This window comes from Rhinolophus sinicus, chromosome 3, assembly GCF_057876585.1.
Source record: "Rhinolophus sinicus isolate RSI-liver-muscle chromosome 3, RSI-T2T, whole genome shotgun sequence".
NCBI classification, from domain to species: Eukaryota; Metazoa; Chordata; class Mammalia; order Chiroptera; family Rhinolophidae; genus Rhinolophus; species Rhinolophus sinicus.
The window spans coordinates 158,129,427-158,149,102 of record NC_142503.1 but is presented as its reverse complement, the minus strand read 5'-3'; the positions used below and the strand labels follow the sequence as shown (position 1 = coordinate 158,149,102).

Here is a 19,676-nt window from a genome sequence, read left to right as displayed (position 1 = left end):
GAAGGATTCTGAGGCCGAGAATGGACCAAGCACTGTGATGAGTGCTTTTCCCCATGGATATAGAAGTAGAAAATGGTGGTAATTTTGCCCTGTATTTGCCATCCCTGGACTAGAGGGAGACAAATTAAGAGAATATTGGAATGAATAGCTGTGATAAAAGGTAAATAGGAGCTGTGTTTCAGTGGCATTCCTTCAACCATTTGTAAGCACTTTAGGGTAGCACAGTGGAAATGGATGCAAAAGATACTGCTGAGGTAGAATCTACTAGATATGATGTGGGCTCTGACTGATTCATTTATTCAACAAAAACGTGGTGGCCAAAAGCAGCCGGGGATATAAAATGTAAGCCCTGCTCTCAGGGAACTCACAGCCTAGAGGAAGGGACACACAGTTAACACACAATTGAGAATATGGTGATAAGATTTAAGAAAAGGCTTCTTACAGATGTCTAACCTGAGTCTCCAAGCATGAGTGAAAGTTAGCCAGGCGAACTGGGGATGGGTGTCGGACAGGTCGGGGGCAGGGCGTGTAGACTGGGGAAGAGGAGTCCGTGTTCCCGGCAGAGTCTGAGGACCGTGTTGCTCGGTTGCAGAGTGAGGCAGCTGCGAGAGCTGCCCAGGAGCCAAATGATGGTCAGCTGGGCCACGTTAAAGACCTTAGACTCTGCTGTGGCCTGGGGAGGGGGTGGTGTGGGCGGTGCGTTTGTGGGAAAGCAGGCTGTGTAGGGCAGTGAGAGCGGGAAACAGGACTGATTGGATGAGCGGCATGAAGCAGGGCAGGGGGATTGACTTCTGTGGCTGGCTGGTGGGGAAATGGTTGGGCCAAAAATGGGGCCAAAGGCCAGCGGAGAGAGATGGTTTAATAAGGGCAATGAGGAATTCCACTTTTTAAATTGAGTTGGAGGTATTTGTGGCACCTCCATGTACCAGTAGCCAGCAGGCTGTTGGCTGCTGAGTCTGACGCTTGGGATTGATGTCTGGGCTGTAAATACTGATTTGGGAGTCGTTAGCATTTGTGTGGCTTGAAATTATGCGAGTAGATGAGATCACTCAGGAGGAATGTCAAGAATACATACAGTGGTCTGGGAACACCAACCCAGCAGGAGCAGGCAGGAGGAGGTTCGGCCGGGAGAAGCGGCCTTTCCAAACGGGAGGTTGGACCAATAGGGGCAGCTGCAGCAGAGGGGGTGCAGAGCAAGGAAAAGAAACCCACAGGCTGCTCAGGCTCTGGGGAGGCTACTGATCAAAACAGTCAGAAAAGTGAGGTGGGAGGTGACTGAGTTTCGGGGGTGTTGTGTTTTGGATCATGTTTAACAGGCAGCTGGAATTTAACGTTGGGGAGCTCAAGAATAGGTTAGCTTAGAGGTGCAAATTTGAGAGTCATTTGCTGAGAAATACAGACTAGATTTTTTTTTAAAAAAAGCCTTGGGGAATGTTGTTTAGGGGGCAGGAGGGCAGAACGGCATATAATCACCACGTTGGGCATTTGATGCTGTCATGGAGGGCCAATCTGTGGGCCCACGGGTGCCATCTTGTGAAACCTGCCTCCCTCCTGGTCCGGGAGGTGTTTGGACTCTGGTGAGGTCCTTAGAAAGAAGTGGCCCAGCTAAAGGATTGTTCCAGCCCCATTCCACCCCACCCCCAGTTCTGTTTATTCATTTTAATCATCCTGTTTCTTAATTCACATCATCTGGGGTCAAGGTAAGGTTCAGCCAAGTAAATAATTTTGAAGTTTCTTTCTCCTTGGGAGTTTCAAATTTAAGATGAGTTTTCACAGGAGCTAACAGGCAAAGTCGTCTGAGCTGGAGTGTGAAAACCCCTTTTCATGAGTCTAAAGCTACCTCCATGCCCGTGGGAAGATCAGGGTGGTGGAATCTAATCACTTGCCAAAGGCCTTCAAGTGCAGGGGAAATGAAGGCAAAACGCCACTGCCGAGACGGCAGCGATGGGACTTGTGCGGTGCTTCGATGTGGGGAGCAAGGGGGATGCACCAGCTGCGGGACTTTGGACCTTTGCTCGGCTGACCGGGGGCTCCTGCTGTCACTGGCTGGCACTGCCTGTTGCCCTGGGTGAGTGAATGAGGGAGTGGGGCATTCCACGGGGCTGTGGCAGAAGGGGGCCTGGCACATCCTTGGTCAGAGTGCACTTGGGCTTAGAGACATTTTTGTCCACTGCCCTTAAGTTCGGGGGCCCCACTGGGCTCCCTCGTAAATCTTCTCCATGCACGGCAGCAGGAATGAGCCTGAGCTCCTGGCGCAGGAGCTTTTCCATGAAAAGTTTATTAGACGGGTACTTACAGGGGGAAGAGAAGGAGAAAGGACACAAATCTTTTTAACAATAGTACAATGCTTAAACAGGTGCTCCGCTCTTAAGATACAAAAGTTAGAAAAATCTAAAACACTATAAATACATACATGCTTTTTACAAAGGTATTAAAAGGTCAGGCTGGCTGAGCAGTGAAGGTAATCAACATTGTCCACGTTCTATTCCCCCACCAAACGCGCACCAAACGGAACAGCCTGGTTGCAACAGCAGCAGTGAGGGTGAGTGAAGGCGTCTTGGAGAAAGGGGGCTCCAGCCATTGTGTAAGGTTCTCATACACTGCGACACGTTTAGCGAGCCTGGCCTGGTGTTGAGCCAAAAAGCCACTGCGCCCTCAAACCACATTCAGACCTGGCTGTGCCCCCAGCTCTTCCCAGCCACTGTCCTTGGGAGGAGAGACCTTTCCCGCTTTTCTTCAAAAAATTAAATAGTTGTCTGTCTTGAATGGTTTTAAAGGACACTACATAAATATAAAACACCAGGATGAGAGGATGTACATTACTTGAGCATAAAATAAGAAAATCAACTACAGAATCAGAATTTCTCAATCCAGTTTACACGACAGGCACGTTTGCTTTGTTTCTGCAAAGCTGCCTGTCTGTCATTTCCCCCCGACTGGCACCCTCCCACCAGAGCTGCCATGTTTTCATTTTTGACCCATGTCCTCTGTATATATTTTTCTACTTTCCCACCTACTTGAGAAGTAGCTGACACTCCTTAAAAGGGTGGCATACATTGTGAAGACTGATACTTGAAGGGGTTTTAGAAGGGAACACTTATGCCACACCAAGAAACATGGTACAACTTAGCTGTGTTGAGTTGAGGTTTTCTTCTAGGAAAGTGGAGACACATGTCGATTTTGGGAGAACTCCCAACTCTGCCACTTACAGTCCCATAGTAAGACAGGGTCCAGAACGAAACTCATGCCCTCTCTCACTACTGGTGAGCCCTGGTAAATAGTCCCACACGCCATCTGCAGATCCCTCCCCTCCCTCTCCTTTTAAGGACCACAGAGAGGGGCCTCCGGTGAGCTCCCCCTCCCGGCAGGGAGCCTCCGACATGGCCGCCTGGGCTAAGGATGAAGTCAGGTGTCTGCTTTCTCCCCAGGCTGCTCACAGACATACATGCATGACACGCACACACTTCAAGAAAACCTTTTTCTGCAGTTTCAATAAAAGCATTTAAGCCCTGGAATATGTCCAAACTAGGAAGCCAAGGGGAGATGGAGAAAAACAAAAACTAAGCACAAGATAACGTGCTACAGCTCATTCCAATACATTAACAATGATTTAAAAAAATAATCACGGTCAATAAAAAAATACAACACAGACACCATAAGGACAACGGAGAAGTCTGCCAGCAGCCTTGCCCTCATGTATGTTCTTCCTAAGAGTCCAAGTCCCCGCTCCTGACTCTAGGCTTGTCTCAAAATGTCAGCTCTTCTGCAGCCTGCCAGGAAGGTGGCCAGCTGAGATGACGGTCCAGCATGGGCCTGTAACCGGAACCCGCTGGGGCGGCTACCTACGGCTGTGCTGGAAGGATCTAAGTTACTAAATTAAGTTTGGAAGGGCAAGGAGAGGAAAGGGAATAGAAGTTGGCTCTGGGGGAGGTGCTGAGGCCGCGGGCCTGCGCCCCAGGGCTAGCTACTCTTGGGACCCCAAGGTGATGGCAACCTGGTGGGGAGCCCGTGGCAAGGGAACAGCACACATCGGTAGCGACTGTTGCCCCTTTCAACTGTACTTTAGAAACTTTTTAAATGCATAAATGCCTTTCATACAACAGGATTTTAAGAAGAAAAGATTCTGTGATGAAGGAAGGACAGTATTACACATGCCCCAAAGCGCCTGCGCAGCCTCTACCATGGAAACGGCGCCAGGTGCTACCTAACCGCTAGGTACGACCGAACTTATTTTCAGTGGGGCCAAAGATGGGCTTACCTACGTTTTCCTTATGCTGCCACCTCCAGCGGTCCAGTCTATAAAGAAAAAGGACCAAATAAGTAGCTTTTGGGAAAACACAAAACTAAAACGTCCTGCCTCCTCGGAGTAGCCTTCAGCTGAGAAGTAAGGGTTCTAAAACACCGCCCAAATGTAGCCAAACGTGACCATTCAACTACAGACTGGGCTCTACCTGCAGCTAGTTGCCGAGTACCTGGAGGACAGCTGTATGCCACAGGAAGCCCTCACGGGATCACGCAGCAGGTGGAGAATGCAGGCCCTCAGAAACCACTGCCCATGGCTTTTAGGAAGGAGAGGCCAAAACGAATCCCGCAAAGCACAGTCTCAGACCTGACTGGGAGCGTGAATACACATCCTGGAAGTTCAGACAGCTTCCTGTTATCTGTAAGAAGTCCACAGATCATTTCACACCAGGCACAAGCTTCACACACACACAGTATTTGGCCCTTTTAGGTGGAACGAAGGGATCTGCGTTGTCTCTGGGTTCTGTGACAACAGCCTCGTGAGAAGGCTAGCACAGGTCTGCCAGGTGCCCCTCCCGTCTCGTCCTGTGTCAGAAGGCTTGGCGAGCAACTCTCCTACCTGGAAACCTCAAAGCCAGAGCTTCAGAGGCGTAGATTCCTGCAGGTGAGGACCCAGGAAGCCCCCAACATCTCCATACAGTATCAGAAATGTCATCACATTTGAGGCTGATAACCTGTCAAAAGTACTCACTCTCTTCCCTTCACCTGGAATAAGACAGGACTTCCATAGGAAATCCCTTTATTTTTCCTGGTAGAAATCCATGCAGAAATATGGAATAAGTCATTTCATACAAAAACAGCAGCAAAGAATAAAGTACCAATTGCAAGTGACAATTCTGTCTGCTGTAGTCTGCAAAAGGCCAGTAAAAGCGCTCTCCTCTTTTTTTTTCCAGTTGAAATAATTTATAATAGTTTTCTCAATAATTGCCACCGGGAATAGTACTTATTACACAATATAACTGCTAGAGTTGTCACTGATAATCCTCTGCTGTGAACTAGATAATCTTATATCCCAGGGGAAAGATGACAGACCTCTTTGTACCAAGCCTGCAATTTTCAAAGGTGTAAAAAAAACTTTAATAGCCCTTCATTTGCCTATGTTGGCCTGAGATTTTTCCCTTTTGGTGAATTTGCTTCCGTTAATTTCAGCTTCCAAAAGTGCTGGCAGGTGTCTTCTCAACAAAACCCGCAAAGATTCACCTTGGGAGAGAAGTGGCTGGGTCCCATTCTGGTTCCCCAGTCAGTGTGCCAACCCAGGATTTTTTAAAAGTATAAAACAAACATTTAAAAGAGCACATGATAAAGTTCATTTAATTAATGCAACTTGACTACAGAAACCGACCTAGCCGAATGCATAAGAATACGAAATGAGCTCTTACGACGAGGACCCACGCAATGTATGTAGTGCTGCCTCAGCCCGAACACCATCACTCCACAGTGCCTCTTGCTTTGCGAGAATACTTCACGGAGATGAACATGATCACATAGCCTATACATTGCACTGAGCCTCAGCAGATCCTTCTAAATGTTCAAAGTGAGAAAGGACAAATTTAAGAGCGTTTTTAAAGAAGAGGTCTCACTGTCCAACTTCTCTCACTGTCCCTGCGTGGTCGGAACATACACCGATCCGTGTGTTCTGACGGGGAGGAGACAGTCGAGCCCCTCCCCACCCCAAGTCAGTCCATCTCCGCTGCAGGCTCTGTGGAGGGAGTGCTGGGCTCCCCATGCTCAGTGGAAGAGGCATTTGTCAAAAGAGCCAGAGGGCTGGGCATGAGGTTTGCGCACACCCCTGCAGGCTTTTCCCTACCTCGAACACCCACGGTGAACTCCACTCTGCAGTCCTGAACAGAGGGCCATTTCCTGTTGGACAGTGACATCCTGTTGGACAGATTGCTGTCATTAAAAAAGAAGAGGGCTAGGGGGAGGGGGCAGGTGGTGACACAACTACCTGTTTGCTCAAGCCACAGAAGCAAAAGACATTTCTTGCCCTTCAAACTGAGGCCAAAGGGCAATGTGTACAGCAGACACAGCTGATCATAAAATCCATCTCTGGGTTTGCTTTTGTGTTTTTGGAGAACAGGTTGGTGCCACTTTGGTTGAGGGAGGAAAATTTCTTCTTCCTTTGACAACAGTTGCGTGGAGTTCCCATTTTCTCCACCTCCTCCATGGCCTTTTCCCCCATGCCCGCCCTCCCCCGCCCCCCCCTTCACACCCAACGTCTCTAAGACACACTGGAACAGCGGATGCTTGGGGAGCCCATCTGGGTGAGGACCTTGTCAAGCCACTGCAATGGCCCGTTCAGGTGCAGCTCGATCCAGCAGGGGGTGCTGGTCACTGTCTGTCTCCTGTAAGACACAGGGAAAGGGAAAGGGTGGGAGACTTAAAACATGTCCAGGACACACATATAAGTCAGAATCCCTTTTCCTGCTTTGGTGACAGTCTTCCCAGAGCCAGAGATAGATCCTCCTTGCTAAACCCCAAGTGCCCTAGCGCAGTTGCCAATAACGTGCTCAAACTGTCAGGCCCAATTCCTCCGAACAGGAAGAGCTTTGAGTGAAATCAGCTTCTCTTGATGGGATGGAGGTGGCCCTTAAAGAGTTAAACATGTAAGGCAAATTCCAGGGTACCCCAGACCCCACCAGTTGCTGTGACAGGCCCCCGACAGAGAACCTCCAGCCTGAACAAAGGTCTTCCTGGATCCCATCTGTCCTGAATGGACATCTCAGCTCCCCCATTTCCAGACCCGGGCCCGGCCCCAGCAGGCCGCGATGACGTGTGTCTGTCTGATTGAGGGGTGTTTTTTACAAAGCGCCGACAGAGTCCGCATGCCGTCGGTTCCCAGTGTGCTGATATAATTCCCATCTATGGCCTTATTTTGGAAAATCTTACAAGCAGAGCAAGCCATGAAACAATTACTGGAAAAAACCAAGGCACACCACACGTTTCTTTTCCCCAAAGCACTTTGTCTAACTTCAGGCTGGTTGATGACGCAGCTCACAGGCGAGCTCCCAAAGGCCTCCACTGAGCAAAGGCTATCTGCCTAGGCAGAGTCGCTGGTGCCAGCTGGAGGTGAGAGGCCTGGGCCCTGGGCCCTGCTCTGGGCCACCTCACAGAGAGAGGGGATGAAACCTTACTCTCTTGGCCCAAAAGGCAGAAGGAGGGCAAGACTGTTCTGGGAAGGGGCCGCACCCACCAGTTAGGCTGCTCTGCATGCTGCCAGGTGGCAGTGATGTGGGCATAGGACTGGGTGTGCTGGCACTGTGTCCTGCGTGGTGATACAGTGCCCCCAGGGAAAGGCTTCTACCACCAAGGGGCCTCTTCCCAGCACTTGAAGCTGGAGGGCTGAGTGCCGCTGGCCTGAGGGCACTGCCCGCCTTGCTTCACCCCAGTGGAGAGCTAGAAATGGGCTTGCAGACTTGCCCCTGGGATGCCCACCTGATCTAGGGGCCTGAGTGGGGCCTCTGGACTGCAGTCTGCGTGTTAGCAGAGCAAATGGACCTCTTCCTGGCTCTTTTCCACTGGATCCATCTTTACATATTTCCCTTCCCCACTAAAAAAAAAATATTAATTTTCTAACCTTTGAACTCCTGTTCCCTAAGTGATTTCAGCCAGGGCTAAAAGGTGGGCTAAAACATCCCTTGGGCTAGGCCTTTGGGCTAACCTCAGGCCATTCTAACCGGGTTGTAAGTTCTCCTGAGGTCTGAGCACTCGGATTGCTCAATGGGTCACTCATTCTGGACTTCAGAGAGATGCCCACAGACCAAGGTGCTATGTTCCCTGGCACTGTGGGGCAGACACAGGGAACAGCAGCTAAAATACGGTAAATGGGAGAAGAGGATTTTACGGACCGAAACCCTCTAATGAGAATCTGACTTTCCATAAGTCATGCTCATCTGGATTTCATTATAAACAGTGGCCCAGAGCCAATATTGAAATGGGTTTGGCTCGGGTGCAGAATGACTGCAAAACAAAATGGATTCCAAACATCTGGAAAAATGAAGAGAAGGGGAGAAGAGCTTGCAAGGCGCGGGCTCCCGCTGACGTGTGGGTACCTCTGCGTCTGCCTCAGGAGCTAGGGGTGGGGGTTGAGTGGAGCCGGAGGAGGGGCACACAGCCCTGCCTCTCAGGAAACTCTTGTTCAGGTGTGAAAGAGAAGGGACTGGATTCTGGAAGCCCAAACCAGAGTGTTCTGAGAGGCAACAGGCTGACCCCTGGCCAGTGTCAGGCTTAAGCTGATATCTGAAATTCTGAAAGACATCATTTCTTTTCCCAGCAAGTAGACTTTGTTTCTTTGTGACTACCCAAATCTCCTCCTCCCTTCCCTGCTTATCAGTTATTTAATATTCTAGATCCTCAGGGCCACCCGAGTCAGAGATGGAACCACAGAGGAGGGAAGGAACATGGAGATGAAAACTTAACTCCCTGGAGAGGGTCGTTCTAGACCCATCTGCCCAAAATGAACAATGAGGAAGAAACCAACAGGGCAGAGTTCTAGGCTCAGCCCTTCCACTAATGATGTGACTTCGGGCAAGTCATTTTCCCTCCCTGGGCCTCAGTTCCTTCACCCATACAACGGGGATGATGCAATGTCCCCACCCCGGGTTGTGGTGAGGGTGACAGGGAGCACGTGTGTTTACAGCGCATGAGAAGCTGTAAGGTGCTGGGCCGGCCCTGCTCAGCTCTTCCTTATCGAGTGGCACTCGGCTCTGCCAGGCCTCTCTCTGACCCTCGGCCTCTGCTCTTTGGGCGAGGGCTGGCCTAGCTGGTCTCTGAGGAGCCCCTGCTCTGCTGTTCCGAGTGCCCTGCAGAACCTGGACCCCGCGACCTGCGGCCCCCAGACCTGACCTGTACTCTGCCCCCCAGCCTTTGACGAAGCTCATGCGGATGGTGCACATGCGCGTCAGCTGGTAGACGGCCTCGAAGCCCTGGTTCACGGACTGAGCCAGGAGGGCTGCAAACTCCTGGTTGTTGAAGATCTTCAGGTTGCATCCTGCCAACAGAACAAAAACAGTGCTCGTAGGGACGAAGGGCGGACATGTCCGGTGCTCCCCTCCTGGCTAAAGCCATCCCTGGGTCACCCAGAATGGCGTAACTCACACGGCTGAAGTGGTTCACAAAGTCCACGCTCAGCAGCATGCTAGGGACAGGCCCACTTGGTCCCTGCCCTTGAAGCCAATGCCACCTCCATGGGGGGAGGGGGGGGTACGGCTGACATGTGACGAGGGAGATTTAAACACTGGCCTGCAACCTCCAGCTCCTAGAGTTGTGGGATTGCTGGGGAACACCGGTCAAGTAGGCTACCAAGAATAAGGAAGATGGTTTGGAGATGGTTCACCCTGGGTACAGGGGCCAAGACAGGACTCCAGGGAACAGAGAGGTAAGAGACCCGAGCTACAATGCCCACAGCCGCGTGGGGTATGGCCGACCACCTGGGGAAGAATGACCACCTTGCCATTCCACAGAGGGAGTGCTGACCGAGACAGGCCAGCGGAAAGGCTACTCAGCCTGCCATTCCATTAGGAAGCTCAGCACACGGTCCCAGCGCATCTCCCACCAGGCCCCTCTGATGAATCCACCTCATGCTGGGGCCAAGTGGGAGTGAGAGATCTGCGCCACATTTTGGCCTCCAGGCACAAGGCTGGGTCAGGGTGACATTCACAGCAAAGCAAAGGTGCGTGTCTAACCCTCCAGGCAGTAAAACTAGAGAAAGGCACAAATAAAGTTTATAATAAACCTCTTGTTTGAAGTCCTACCACCTGAGTGCCAGGAATGTGTCAACCAGAAAAATAAAGACAAAAGCACATGCTGGAAATGCCCAAAAGGTGAGCTGAGGTGACATTTAATGGGCCGACACTGGGCTCCTAATCTTGTGGTGTGACTCTGGGCTGGTCACTTTCTCTTTGTAAGCCTTTGTCTCCTTTATAAGATGAGGGGCTGGCCTCGGAGGACCCTGAGGAGCTGGCCTCGGAGGACCCTGAGCGCTGACATTCCATGAGCTAAACACCACCAGAGCCAACTCAGCCCTCACCAAAGAGATGTGGGGAGGGCTGGGGAAGGGGGTAGGCAAAATGCCAAGAATGCAACCCAGCTTCCTCTTCTGGCTTTCTCCAAGGGGAAGTGTGGTGAGGTAGGGCCAAAAGTGGGCTCTGGCCTCCAGCTGAGCCAAAAACAGAGGCGCATTAGACTCAGGAGTCACAGTTAGTCCGAGGCTGATTCTGGCTTGGCCACTTAGTAGCTGTGTGTCTTTGGGCAAGTGGCTTAACCTCTCTTGTCTCAACACGCGCCCTCACCTGAAGAGCCAGAATAACTGGAGAGGACTAAGTGAGAGCAGAGATATGAAGGTACTCTATAGACACAACCACCTAATGCTCTGGAAGCGTAGAGCACTGTTATCATTTCAGACTGTCTGCATTCTTAAGTTGACCTGCCCATGGCCCCCCACTCCACTTTCATCTGCTACTCAGTGGGCAGGAAAAGACAGGCCCCAGTCAAGGGCCTGATCTGGGCCACACACTCTACCAGCCAGTCACAGTCCGCATTCTGCGGGCTGCGTGCCCAGTGGCTGCATGCCATGTAAGAAGTGGGCTTTGGCTGGGGCTTCCTATATCTTGGATTTCTAAGTAAAGAGGCCTTAGGTGGGATCAGCCTCCTGCCAGGCACTGCTACCCAGGCCTGGCCCTGTCCAAGCCATCCTTTGGGGTACAGCCTGACACCCCTTCTTAAGAGTACAGGTGGAATTCATCAGCCCTGCTCAGAAAACCCTCAACAGTTCTCCAGAATAAAAGCAAATCTTTGTCATGTCCTTCCATGGCCTGGTCCCGTCATGCTTTCTAAACATTTCCCCTGACTGTCTTCTATACAGCCTGTCCTCCAGCCAGAGTGCTGCCCATATGTGCCCTGCCCTCCATCGCCTCAGGACCTTTGCCCGGAATGCCCTCATGGTCCCCACCCCACTATCACCCTGTGCCTGATGCCTCTCCTCCAGGAAGCCTTCCCTGATCCATCCCTACAGTTAAATGTGTTTTTCCCCCTGGAGCCAAGAGCACTTTACCTATGCTGCTCACCTCATCTATGCTTAGCACCCTCCCTTGTATTAAACCCATTCATGTCTTTGTCTTGTACACTAAGCTGGTCTGTAAAGTCTATGGGGACAGCAGCAGGGCTTCCTGCACCCCTCCACCGCCGAGCACTGCATGAGGGAGGGAGAAAGGGAGGAAGGCAAGGAGGGAGGGAGCTGCCTGAGCATCTATGCACACAGGGCAACGAGCTGGTACCCATGGGGCAAAGGCAGATCCGGCAGGTGCTGCATCTGCTCCCTGCTGCGTCAGGGAGGGCACAGCCACATAGTAAGGCACAGAGAAAACCCAGATGAAGCACCTCCAGGTTGACAATGCAAACCCCGATGAAGAGAAAAGGTCAGGAAAAAAACAAAAGAGCAACCTCTGCAGTATCCCAGGGGAGAGGACCTCAGGGAAGGGGCGGGTGTGTAGGTACAGTACCTGGTGGAATCTTGCAGACGGTAGCCGGGTGCCAGCCATAGCGCTGGTTACAGTTGGGGGACTGCACGAAGATCGCGCTGTCACTGAGGCACTCTGCGAAGACCTCCCCTCCGATGTAGTACAGCCGTACGCCGCGCCCTAGAAAGACTTGGGTCAGACCGGACCAGGGAGCCCGGCCCCACACGGTGGCCTTAGGGCCAGCTGCGGCTAGCAAAGGGGGCAGAGCAGCAGCTGATGGCTCCAAGTGACTGGTTCTTTGCCAGCTTCAAAAGGCACATGGGACCCAGAGCCCAAACCTAAATCCACACTAGGGATGATGGGCAACACTGGGTCCCTTAAGCCGGAGGAGGCAGGTGACCAGAGGAAAAAGCATGAGGGACCTTTCCATGACAGCCTCTGCCTCTGACCAGCCATGGGTCTCAGTCCAATTACTCTACCTCTGAGCCTCAGTTAAGATGGGGACAAGAATAATACCTACCTCTTAGGGTTGTTGTGAGATACACACAGTAAGTGCCTGCTAAGTGTTAGCTGCTACTGCTTCTACTACTAGGTCCCCTCCCCTCAAAGAGTCAGAAATTCATTCAGTAAACCTGCAGAGCTCCTCCTGAGGCAGCAGACACCCCGGGAGCCCTTCACTGCAGGGATGGCTTAGTGCCATCCCCTGTACCTTTCTCCCTCAATGCATTTTTCTAAAACATTCCATAGGTTTATATCATTTACTTCTCTTTTATCTCTGAAATCCACTCCAGATGGACAAAAATTATTTTTAAATTGGCTTTGCAATTTAATCAGTTACATAAACACTCTGACAAGAAGCTCTCTGTGCGGCCAGGGGATGCTCCCCTTCTTGTACGTGGGAAGGGCTCTGTTCCCACTCCTGGGGAAGAGGCCCTGAGGGCTGGAAAATGGAGCCAGACTTTACAGGCACAACGTCAAGTGCGATGAAAACCAGGTGACAGACTTACGGGCCACTGGAGGTTCTCCCTGTCTCCTCGTCCCACGACTGTCCCATCCCCCACCTGCTCCCCATTTCTTCTTGGTTCAGCGTTATAGGACTTTGTGTTTCACGGATGTGCAGGGTGCTGGTGGACTTGGGGTTCCTAAGAGGGGCTGTAGTTCTATGTCCATCAAGAGTGGGGGGCAGAGATGGAGGTGGGAGGCCCCAGACCAAAAGAACAAAAACATTTATTTTGTGATGGTAATTTTTGAAATATTTTTAAAATATAGAAAAGTATAAAGAGACTCAGCAACACCTGTGTATGCCACCCAGGATGAACATCTCTTTTAAAGTAAAAAGACAAAAAAAAATAATAATAAATGGGGAGGCCATCTGGGAAGGATGCTGGCTCAGCGACGGGCTGTGTGTCACCGAACTGTGTCACACTTGCTGTGTGGCCCCTGCAGGGCTCTGCCCCTTTCTGGGCATCAGATTATTCCCTGGAGAACAAGCACACCAGCCTAGACCCACGGCTTTCAAATTTTTCTTCTCTTAAACTATAAAAATCCTCTCTTCAGGGGTATTCTGGCTCAATGGGCCAGACGCCCTGCTGCCCTGCCCAGCTCCTGGCTTTGCTCTTGGCGTTGGAGCCCTCGACCAACACCAGGGACTCTGGGCCACGTCTGAGAATACCCCACTACATGGCTACATGGCCCTTCTAAGCTACTCTGCATCACAAAACGATGAATACCCTTAGCGTGATAATTTTATGAGCAAACCAAGTGATAAATATTCAGGCTTCATCTTCCCTAAACTAAGTGACCTTTTACTATATTCTGGGTGTTAGAAGACAGAGCGTCAGCAGCACTGGTTTGGTGCCCCAGCAGTGGGCAAGTCTAAACGTCCTACTTTTTCTACATTTTCTAGAATAATCATACATGAAATTAACAAACAAAAGATCACTCCTCCAAAACGAATTACCTCTTTACCCACCTATCGGTAATTTAAGGGTATATTTGTTAAGAGAATTGCATATGTTGCCTTTCCTATAGATTTACCTTTCTTGTCCCGTTAAGAGAAGTGTTTCCCTCTATGGCTTTCAAATTTTCAGAGATGATAATGTGTCTCTGAGTGAGAATGACCAAACAACCTGAACTCTACCTGTCTGACCCTCAACAAGACAATACAGAACATGGGGGTGGAGGTGGGGGTGTGAGTCCTCTCCCCAATTCCCAGCAGAAGGTGGGTTGGGTTCTGTGCAGAGACTGGGCTGCGGCCGTAGGGTGGGGAGGAATAGGGAAATGCAGCCACCCTTGCCCCTTACCGATATGTCTCCGCGTGAGTTCCACGGCCGCATTCCTGTTGACATTGGAAAGCAGCCCTAGGCAGAAGCGCTCTGAGTTGGAGGGGTCGGTGAAGCCATCCACGGTCATGGACGGCTGCGAGGCGTGGAATGTCTCCCCGACGCGCTGGTTCAGCTCATAGTAGGAGATGGAGCACCAGAAGGCCGGCTCGCAGTAGGTGACGGGCTGCAGGTCTAAGAGACAGGCCAGGCTGCAGGTCAGTGGGGTCCCCAGGCCCCATGGGGCCCCCTGGATGTTGTTGTGAAGACTGTTTCTCCACCTCTCAGAGGGTATTATAATCCCTGCCCTCATGCCTTTTATTGTATAGCACTTGCAGGATCCAAGGGGACAAATTACTAGGTGTCTGGAGAAGCATTCCACCAGGCCTGCCACACTTCATTTAGTTTTAGCTTACAATAACCCTGTCCCGCCTGGCCTGGCCGTAGGTTGGAGCAGTCTTCAGGGAAGTGCTGGGCCAAACCTGTAGAGGGCCAGGCATCAACCAGCAGTGGGCAAACCCACTGGACAGGCCCAGCGTGCCACTGCAGTCAGGCACGTCCCCTACCAGCCACCTCCCAGCCTCTCTTCCAAGGTCCTTGAAGTAACCCATGCTGATCTCTGCCCCCATCTTTTTTTTTTTTTTTTTTTTTTTTTGAGTATTTTAGTATTGTTTAAAATTTATCACATTCAGATGCCGTGAGTGAGAAGACCATGAATCAGGGTTTTCAGCTTTTGTCTCTGCCTGGTCTTGGGCAATCTCTTAGCTTGTCAAGCAGCGGTATCCAAACCTGTAAAATGACGAGGCTGGCATAGCCCAGGGGGCTCAATGCTGTGCTCAGCGTCGGCAACCACACAGGCCCCAGGGGCTGTCTGCACAGGGACGGCGTCCATATCTCTTATTACAGAAACTATCTTCCAGATGTATCCAGATGCTATCTGTTGGAGTGGCTAAGATACAAGCTCACCTAAAACAAATTCTGAACTTGTCCTAGTTGTCAGCCTGTGGTCTCAATCAAGGTCTCCTCACAGCAAAATTGCCATCTTGTGAGGGGTTGGTTCTCTTTCCCAGAAGGGTTGGGAACCCCGGAAGTAGAGGTCTCCCCTCATGTGATCCCGTATCACCTTTCCCGTAAGTGCCTAGCCTTCCTGTCACCTTCAGCCATTCTGGGCTCCACAACTGCACAGGCTCCCCTGCCCACCTCGGCATCCTCTCTCACCTCAGCGGGTCCGTCCTCTTAGCCCTGAGTAAGCCCTGATCACTCCTCACTTGCACTTGCATCAATGCCCCATGTTCTAACAGAATTTCCCAGCACTCCAGACTCTCCAGCTGCTTCCCTGCACTGCACTTCTCCCACCTGGGCTGGGAGCGCTAAGTCCTACCACATCCTGCTCTCTGCCTGCTTAAATCCCACCCATTTGCTGGAGAATCAGGGAGTCTCCTGCTCATTCTCACTCCTCCTCCACCTCGGACCTCCAGCCTGGATCATTCACTCTGGCTCATATATATTTAGAGCCTCCTGGTTACTTAGGGCATGTCTTTGTGGGAGCTGGTGAAAGGGACAGGAAGGGCTGGCCAGGCCACGTCTCAGCACTGGCCAGAGACCCCGTTCACTGCCTTTCAGGCAACACCCCAGGGCAAGACCACCAGACCTCTGAAAGTGTGTAAAGCCCAAGAGAGAAAAGTCAGAAGCTGTCCTGAGAGGGACTTGGTGCCCTGTGCAGAGTAAAGTGGTCGTAATCGCCTTCCAGAGTCTACACCCGTGACCCCCTCTCGGGGTAGAGACAGCTACCACACCAGGAGGAACTGCAGGCTGAGAACTGCCCTGTAGTCAACACACACCCACTGTGTCAGCTGGAGGGTTAGGACACCAAGCTCAGGTTTCTCAACCTTGGTATTATTGACAGTTTGGGCCAGATACGTCTTTGTTTGGGGGGAGGGGCGATTCTGTACATTATAGGATGGTTAGCAGCGTCCTGGCCTCAACCCACAAGATGCCAGTAGCGAGATGTACTTCTAGGGGACAAACAGCCCTTGGTTAAAAATTACTGCCCTAGATGTTAACCAGGCCACAGAGCACAAGTTTTAAAGCCAGGTGGACCGAGCTTACTCTCCGCTCCAGCACAGATTAGCTGTGTGACTGTGAGCAAACCAGTTCAGCTCTGACTTTCAGCTCCCACGTCCCCTGCCCCCAGCCACCTGAGTGGAGACTCTTCTTTACTACTAGGTGCTATTTGTGGAGGGACTGAGAGAACTCATATGAAGTGAAGGGCATGCACCAAGCACTCAAGACATGGTGTTAACAACAATTATAACTGTGATTATTTAAACTTGAGAACATCCTGTTCCTGTCCTGACCTCCATTACAAGAGGGGCAAAGTGTCCTTGCTCCTTTCTTCTCTTCCCAGACTGGAGCAAGGGAAGACGAGGGGAGGCAGGAGATCTGATGGGGCGGGCGAGAGGGGGAGGGGAGTGACAGGGCAGCAGCGGCCAAGGCCTGCGGCCTGTGCCCCTGAGGTTGGGTTGAGCCACGTCAGCCATATCCGGCTCAGGCTTTGCTAGATACCTCAACATTCCAGTGAGATAAGCTATATTCTAAACAATGTGGTCACTAAAATGTGAGCAATGCTGCTTTGGAAACCTTAAAAAAAAATAAATCCAAGTGTAATCCAAGCATTCGAAGTGGTGGGGCAGCATGTCAGGGCAAGAGGTACCGGGGAAGGGCTGCCGGCCACCACTGCCCACAGGCTCGCTCTGCTGACTTGGCCGTGTGGCCTTGGAAACGGGACCTCTCTCTTTAGCCTCGGATTCCCAGTCTGAACCGCGTCTGCAGTGTACCGGAAGACATCTGAAGCAGACCATCTAAGTCACTGTCCTTTGGGCACAGGTCAGCCTGAAGAGGCAAATCAGGGCTGGCCAAGGCTTCCCCAGCAAAACATAGAACAGCAGACAGTCCTCGTTCCCAAATTATAAAGCCTTGTCCAGCACCCCCTGGGCTTAGTCCAGGCAGCAAAGAGAGAACTAGGCTCCCAAGCACACACTGACGCAGCCCACCTGCTAGAAGAAGAAAAGCCACCCATCAGGTGGGTGACAAGGGGCACAGGACCTCACTCTGGGGAAGTGTGGGCTTCAAGATGGCTCAGAATCCGAGAGAGGCTAAGGGTCCCAGCCCAAGAGACCCTCCCAAGTAGGTCTGAGCCCTTATCCAAACATCCCCGTAATTGCAGACACACACTGGACAGTGTTGTGAAAACACTGGACGCAGGAGCCTGACACGTAATTAAGAAGATGCTAGTTTGGGGAAGCAGTGCCATCAGGCCAAGACAGTCTGAAGGCTGCCATTTCAAAGAGGGCTGTTTGGACAAGCTGACCTGCATTCAGAACTGGATCAGCCACACGTTCACTGTTCTCTGCGAACAACTAAAAGCTCTGCCTTCCACCCCTCTCCCTCCCATCATCCCTCAGCTGCTTCCTCAAGGCACTTCTCCAAGAGGAGCTGCAGACCAGAAAGTAGGATTACCTCCTCTGGGTTCTGCCTTGAATGCTACTTTATTTTTAAACTGTACATATGCCCTCATTTCTTTCCCACCAAAGGACTTATCCACATCACGGTTAAGTACAAGAGAAACAAAAAAGTCAGGACCTTGGAAAAGAGAAGACTACAAATGGGATACCCATGAAATTACAGCTACTGAAAAACACTCAGCTTGCTCTGAGCTTCCTAGCAGACAAAGCAAAAAGGGAGTATACTATACTACAAGGCTCTCTCTGGTTGGTGGACAGACTATTCTTACTAGTTCTGCGAGGGAAACAAAGCTTGTCCTAGCACTAAATCTTAAAAGAAGTCTGGCAGGTGGTAACCCCTCCCCTACATCAATAATCAAGCCAGCCAGCCAGCCAGCCCTGCTTCCAAGAGTTTCCCCACAAATGCAGAAGTGATTTTACATAAGGTTGCTTCTTGTAAAGGACCTGACGACATGACAGTCAAAGGCTCTTGTGGGAGGACGACTCTATCGGGGTAAGTGACTTGCCCCAGATGGATTGTGGTTTTGCTTCTCCACGCCAAGGACTTGGCACACCTGGAATAGTAGACAAGGGAAAGTGCCCAAGTCCTTCCCTTCAAACGGCCCTGCTCCCGGCCAGACTGCTGAGTCTGTGCTAATCTCTGTTCCTGGAGCAGAGGTGTTGGAGACACAGGAACCTCCAGCTCTAGCCATTCTCGGCCCCCCGCCCCCATCCACGTGGTGTCGGCCAGACTTCTCGAATGGCATGGGGCACTTAATTCATGACTGGCCCCCTGCCAGCCTTACACATTGGCTGGCTTCAGTTTTGAGCGCTATTCCAAGCTGGCATAGACTTTCTGTTTTGTTTAAGGAAAAGAAAACAGAATAAAACCCAGAAGGCAACACTTGGATTAAGGGATGCCTATTAAAAACATGTGCAAGAAATCCAAATCCGGTAAAGAAGGTGGGGGGTGGAGGGTGAGGCCAGAGGGGAAATTAACTTTCTATTATAAATCAAAAGGGGCAGCGGGCAAAGGCTAGCAGCGCCGACACTGCAGGGCTAAAGGGCAAACCCAAATGGACTGGCTTCCTCTGGGCCCGCCTCACTGTGGAAGCCACTCTACCTCCGTCCAGCAGTCTCCATGCTCCATCCCCATGGGCTTCATGCGGCCGTATCTCAGTCCTTGCTGGTCCCTGCCTGGGCTGCCCGTCCCCAACCTTTAAGGCCCAGCTTATGTGGCTATGAAACATTGCCTTACCCTCCATGCAGGATGAGCCACCTGTGCACCCGGGCCAGCTGTGTCCCAGCAGCTGGGACATCAATTCCAACCTACCTCACTAAGGATGAGGGCAACACACCAAGGTGTACACAGAAAGAACACCACGCGCTGCAGCCTAGGACCAGTTTACTGAGACCGAGAATAATGGCAAAGTCTCAGAGCCGAACCCTTGGGAATACGAGGGTACAGCGGCAGCTAACTTCTGTCATTAAGATGCCTGTGATTTCCCAAGTTTACAGATCAGAGGCTGAGGAGGCCTTCAAAAAAAAAAAAGCCTTGTGTGGCAGCAGGAAGACACCTGAAACTGGACACCTGTCCTGTAACCTGGATCGCCATTCTCTGTCAGGGGCCAGGGGTTCTCCTACTGCCAGGCCCCCCTGGCCTCTCTCTCTCTCTCTCTCTCTCTCTCTCTCTCTCTCTCTCTCTCTCTCTCTCTCTGCAGGAGAGGAAGGTACCTCTGCCTGAGGCACGCTGGGAAACCATCACCTCCTTAAGCTCCAGCTTGGCTGCTGTTCCAGGGTACTCCCTGGAACCTTGTTTCCCTTGGCCAAGGCCCATCCTGAAATGTCTCATTTCAAAAGCAGAGAACAACTTACTCGCCAGCAGGATCCAGCTCATTATCTTTTTTTCTCTCTCCACCTCCCTCCTCCTTCCCCTCGATTTGCCCCAATCCTTCTGACTTAAATGCTTAGGAAATTCCAGGTGATTCATCCAGCACCATGTGTAATAACAGGAACATCACTTGCTCACATCCCTTCCCTGAAAAACAAAGCCCTGGGGTCGCTGGGAGCCTCTGGCAGGAGGCTGAGCTGGC

The 19,676-nt window shown here is 51.4% G+C and overlaps 1 protein-coding gene across 2 annotated transcripts in view; it reads right to left on the bottom strand.

Moving 5' to 3' along the window:
• Positions 1–2,236: 2,236 nt before the first annotated feature.
• SMAD3 (SMAD family member 3) overlaps positions 2,237–19,676 on the bottom strand; it is a 115,993-nt gene continuing 98,553 nt past the window's right edge. The window contains exons 6-10 of one of the 2 annotated variants that reach the window (XR_002136829.3): positions 14,063–14,275; positions 11,802–11,939; positions 9,148–9,292; positions 4,473–6,647; positions 2,237–4,296 (exon numbers count right to left, since the gene is read on the bottom strand). Coding sequence is in view for 1 of the 2 variants with exons in the window: in XM_019725614.3 (XP_019581173.1) it covers positions 6,524–6,647; positions 9,148–9,292; positions 11,802–11,939; positions 14,063–14,275 (620 nt within the window). In the remaining variant the exon portion in view is untranslated. Of the gene's footprint in view, positions 6,648–9,147; positions 9,293–11,801; positions 11,940–14,062; positions 14,276–19,676 lie in introns of both variants that reach the window. The other variant, XM_019725614.3, reaches the window with a different exon arrangement.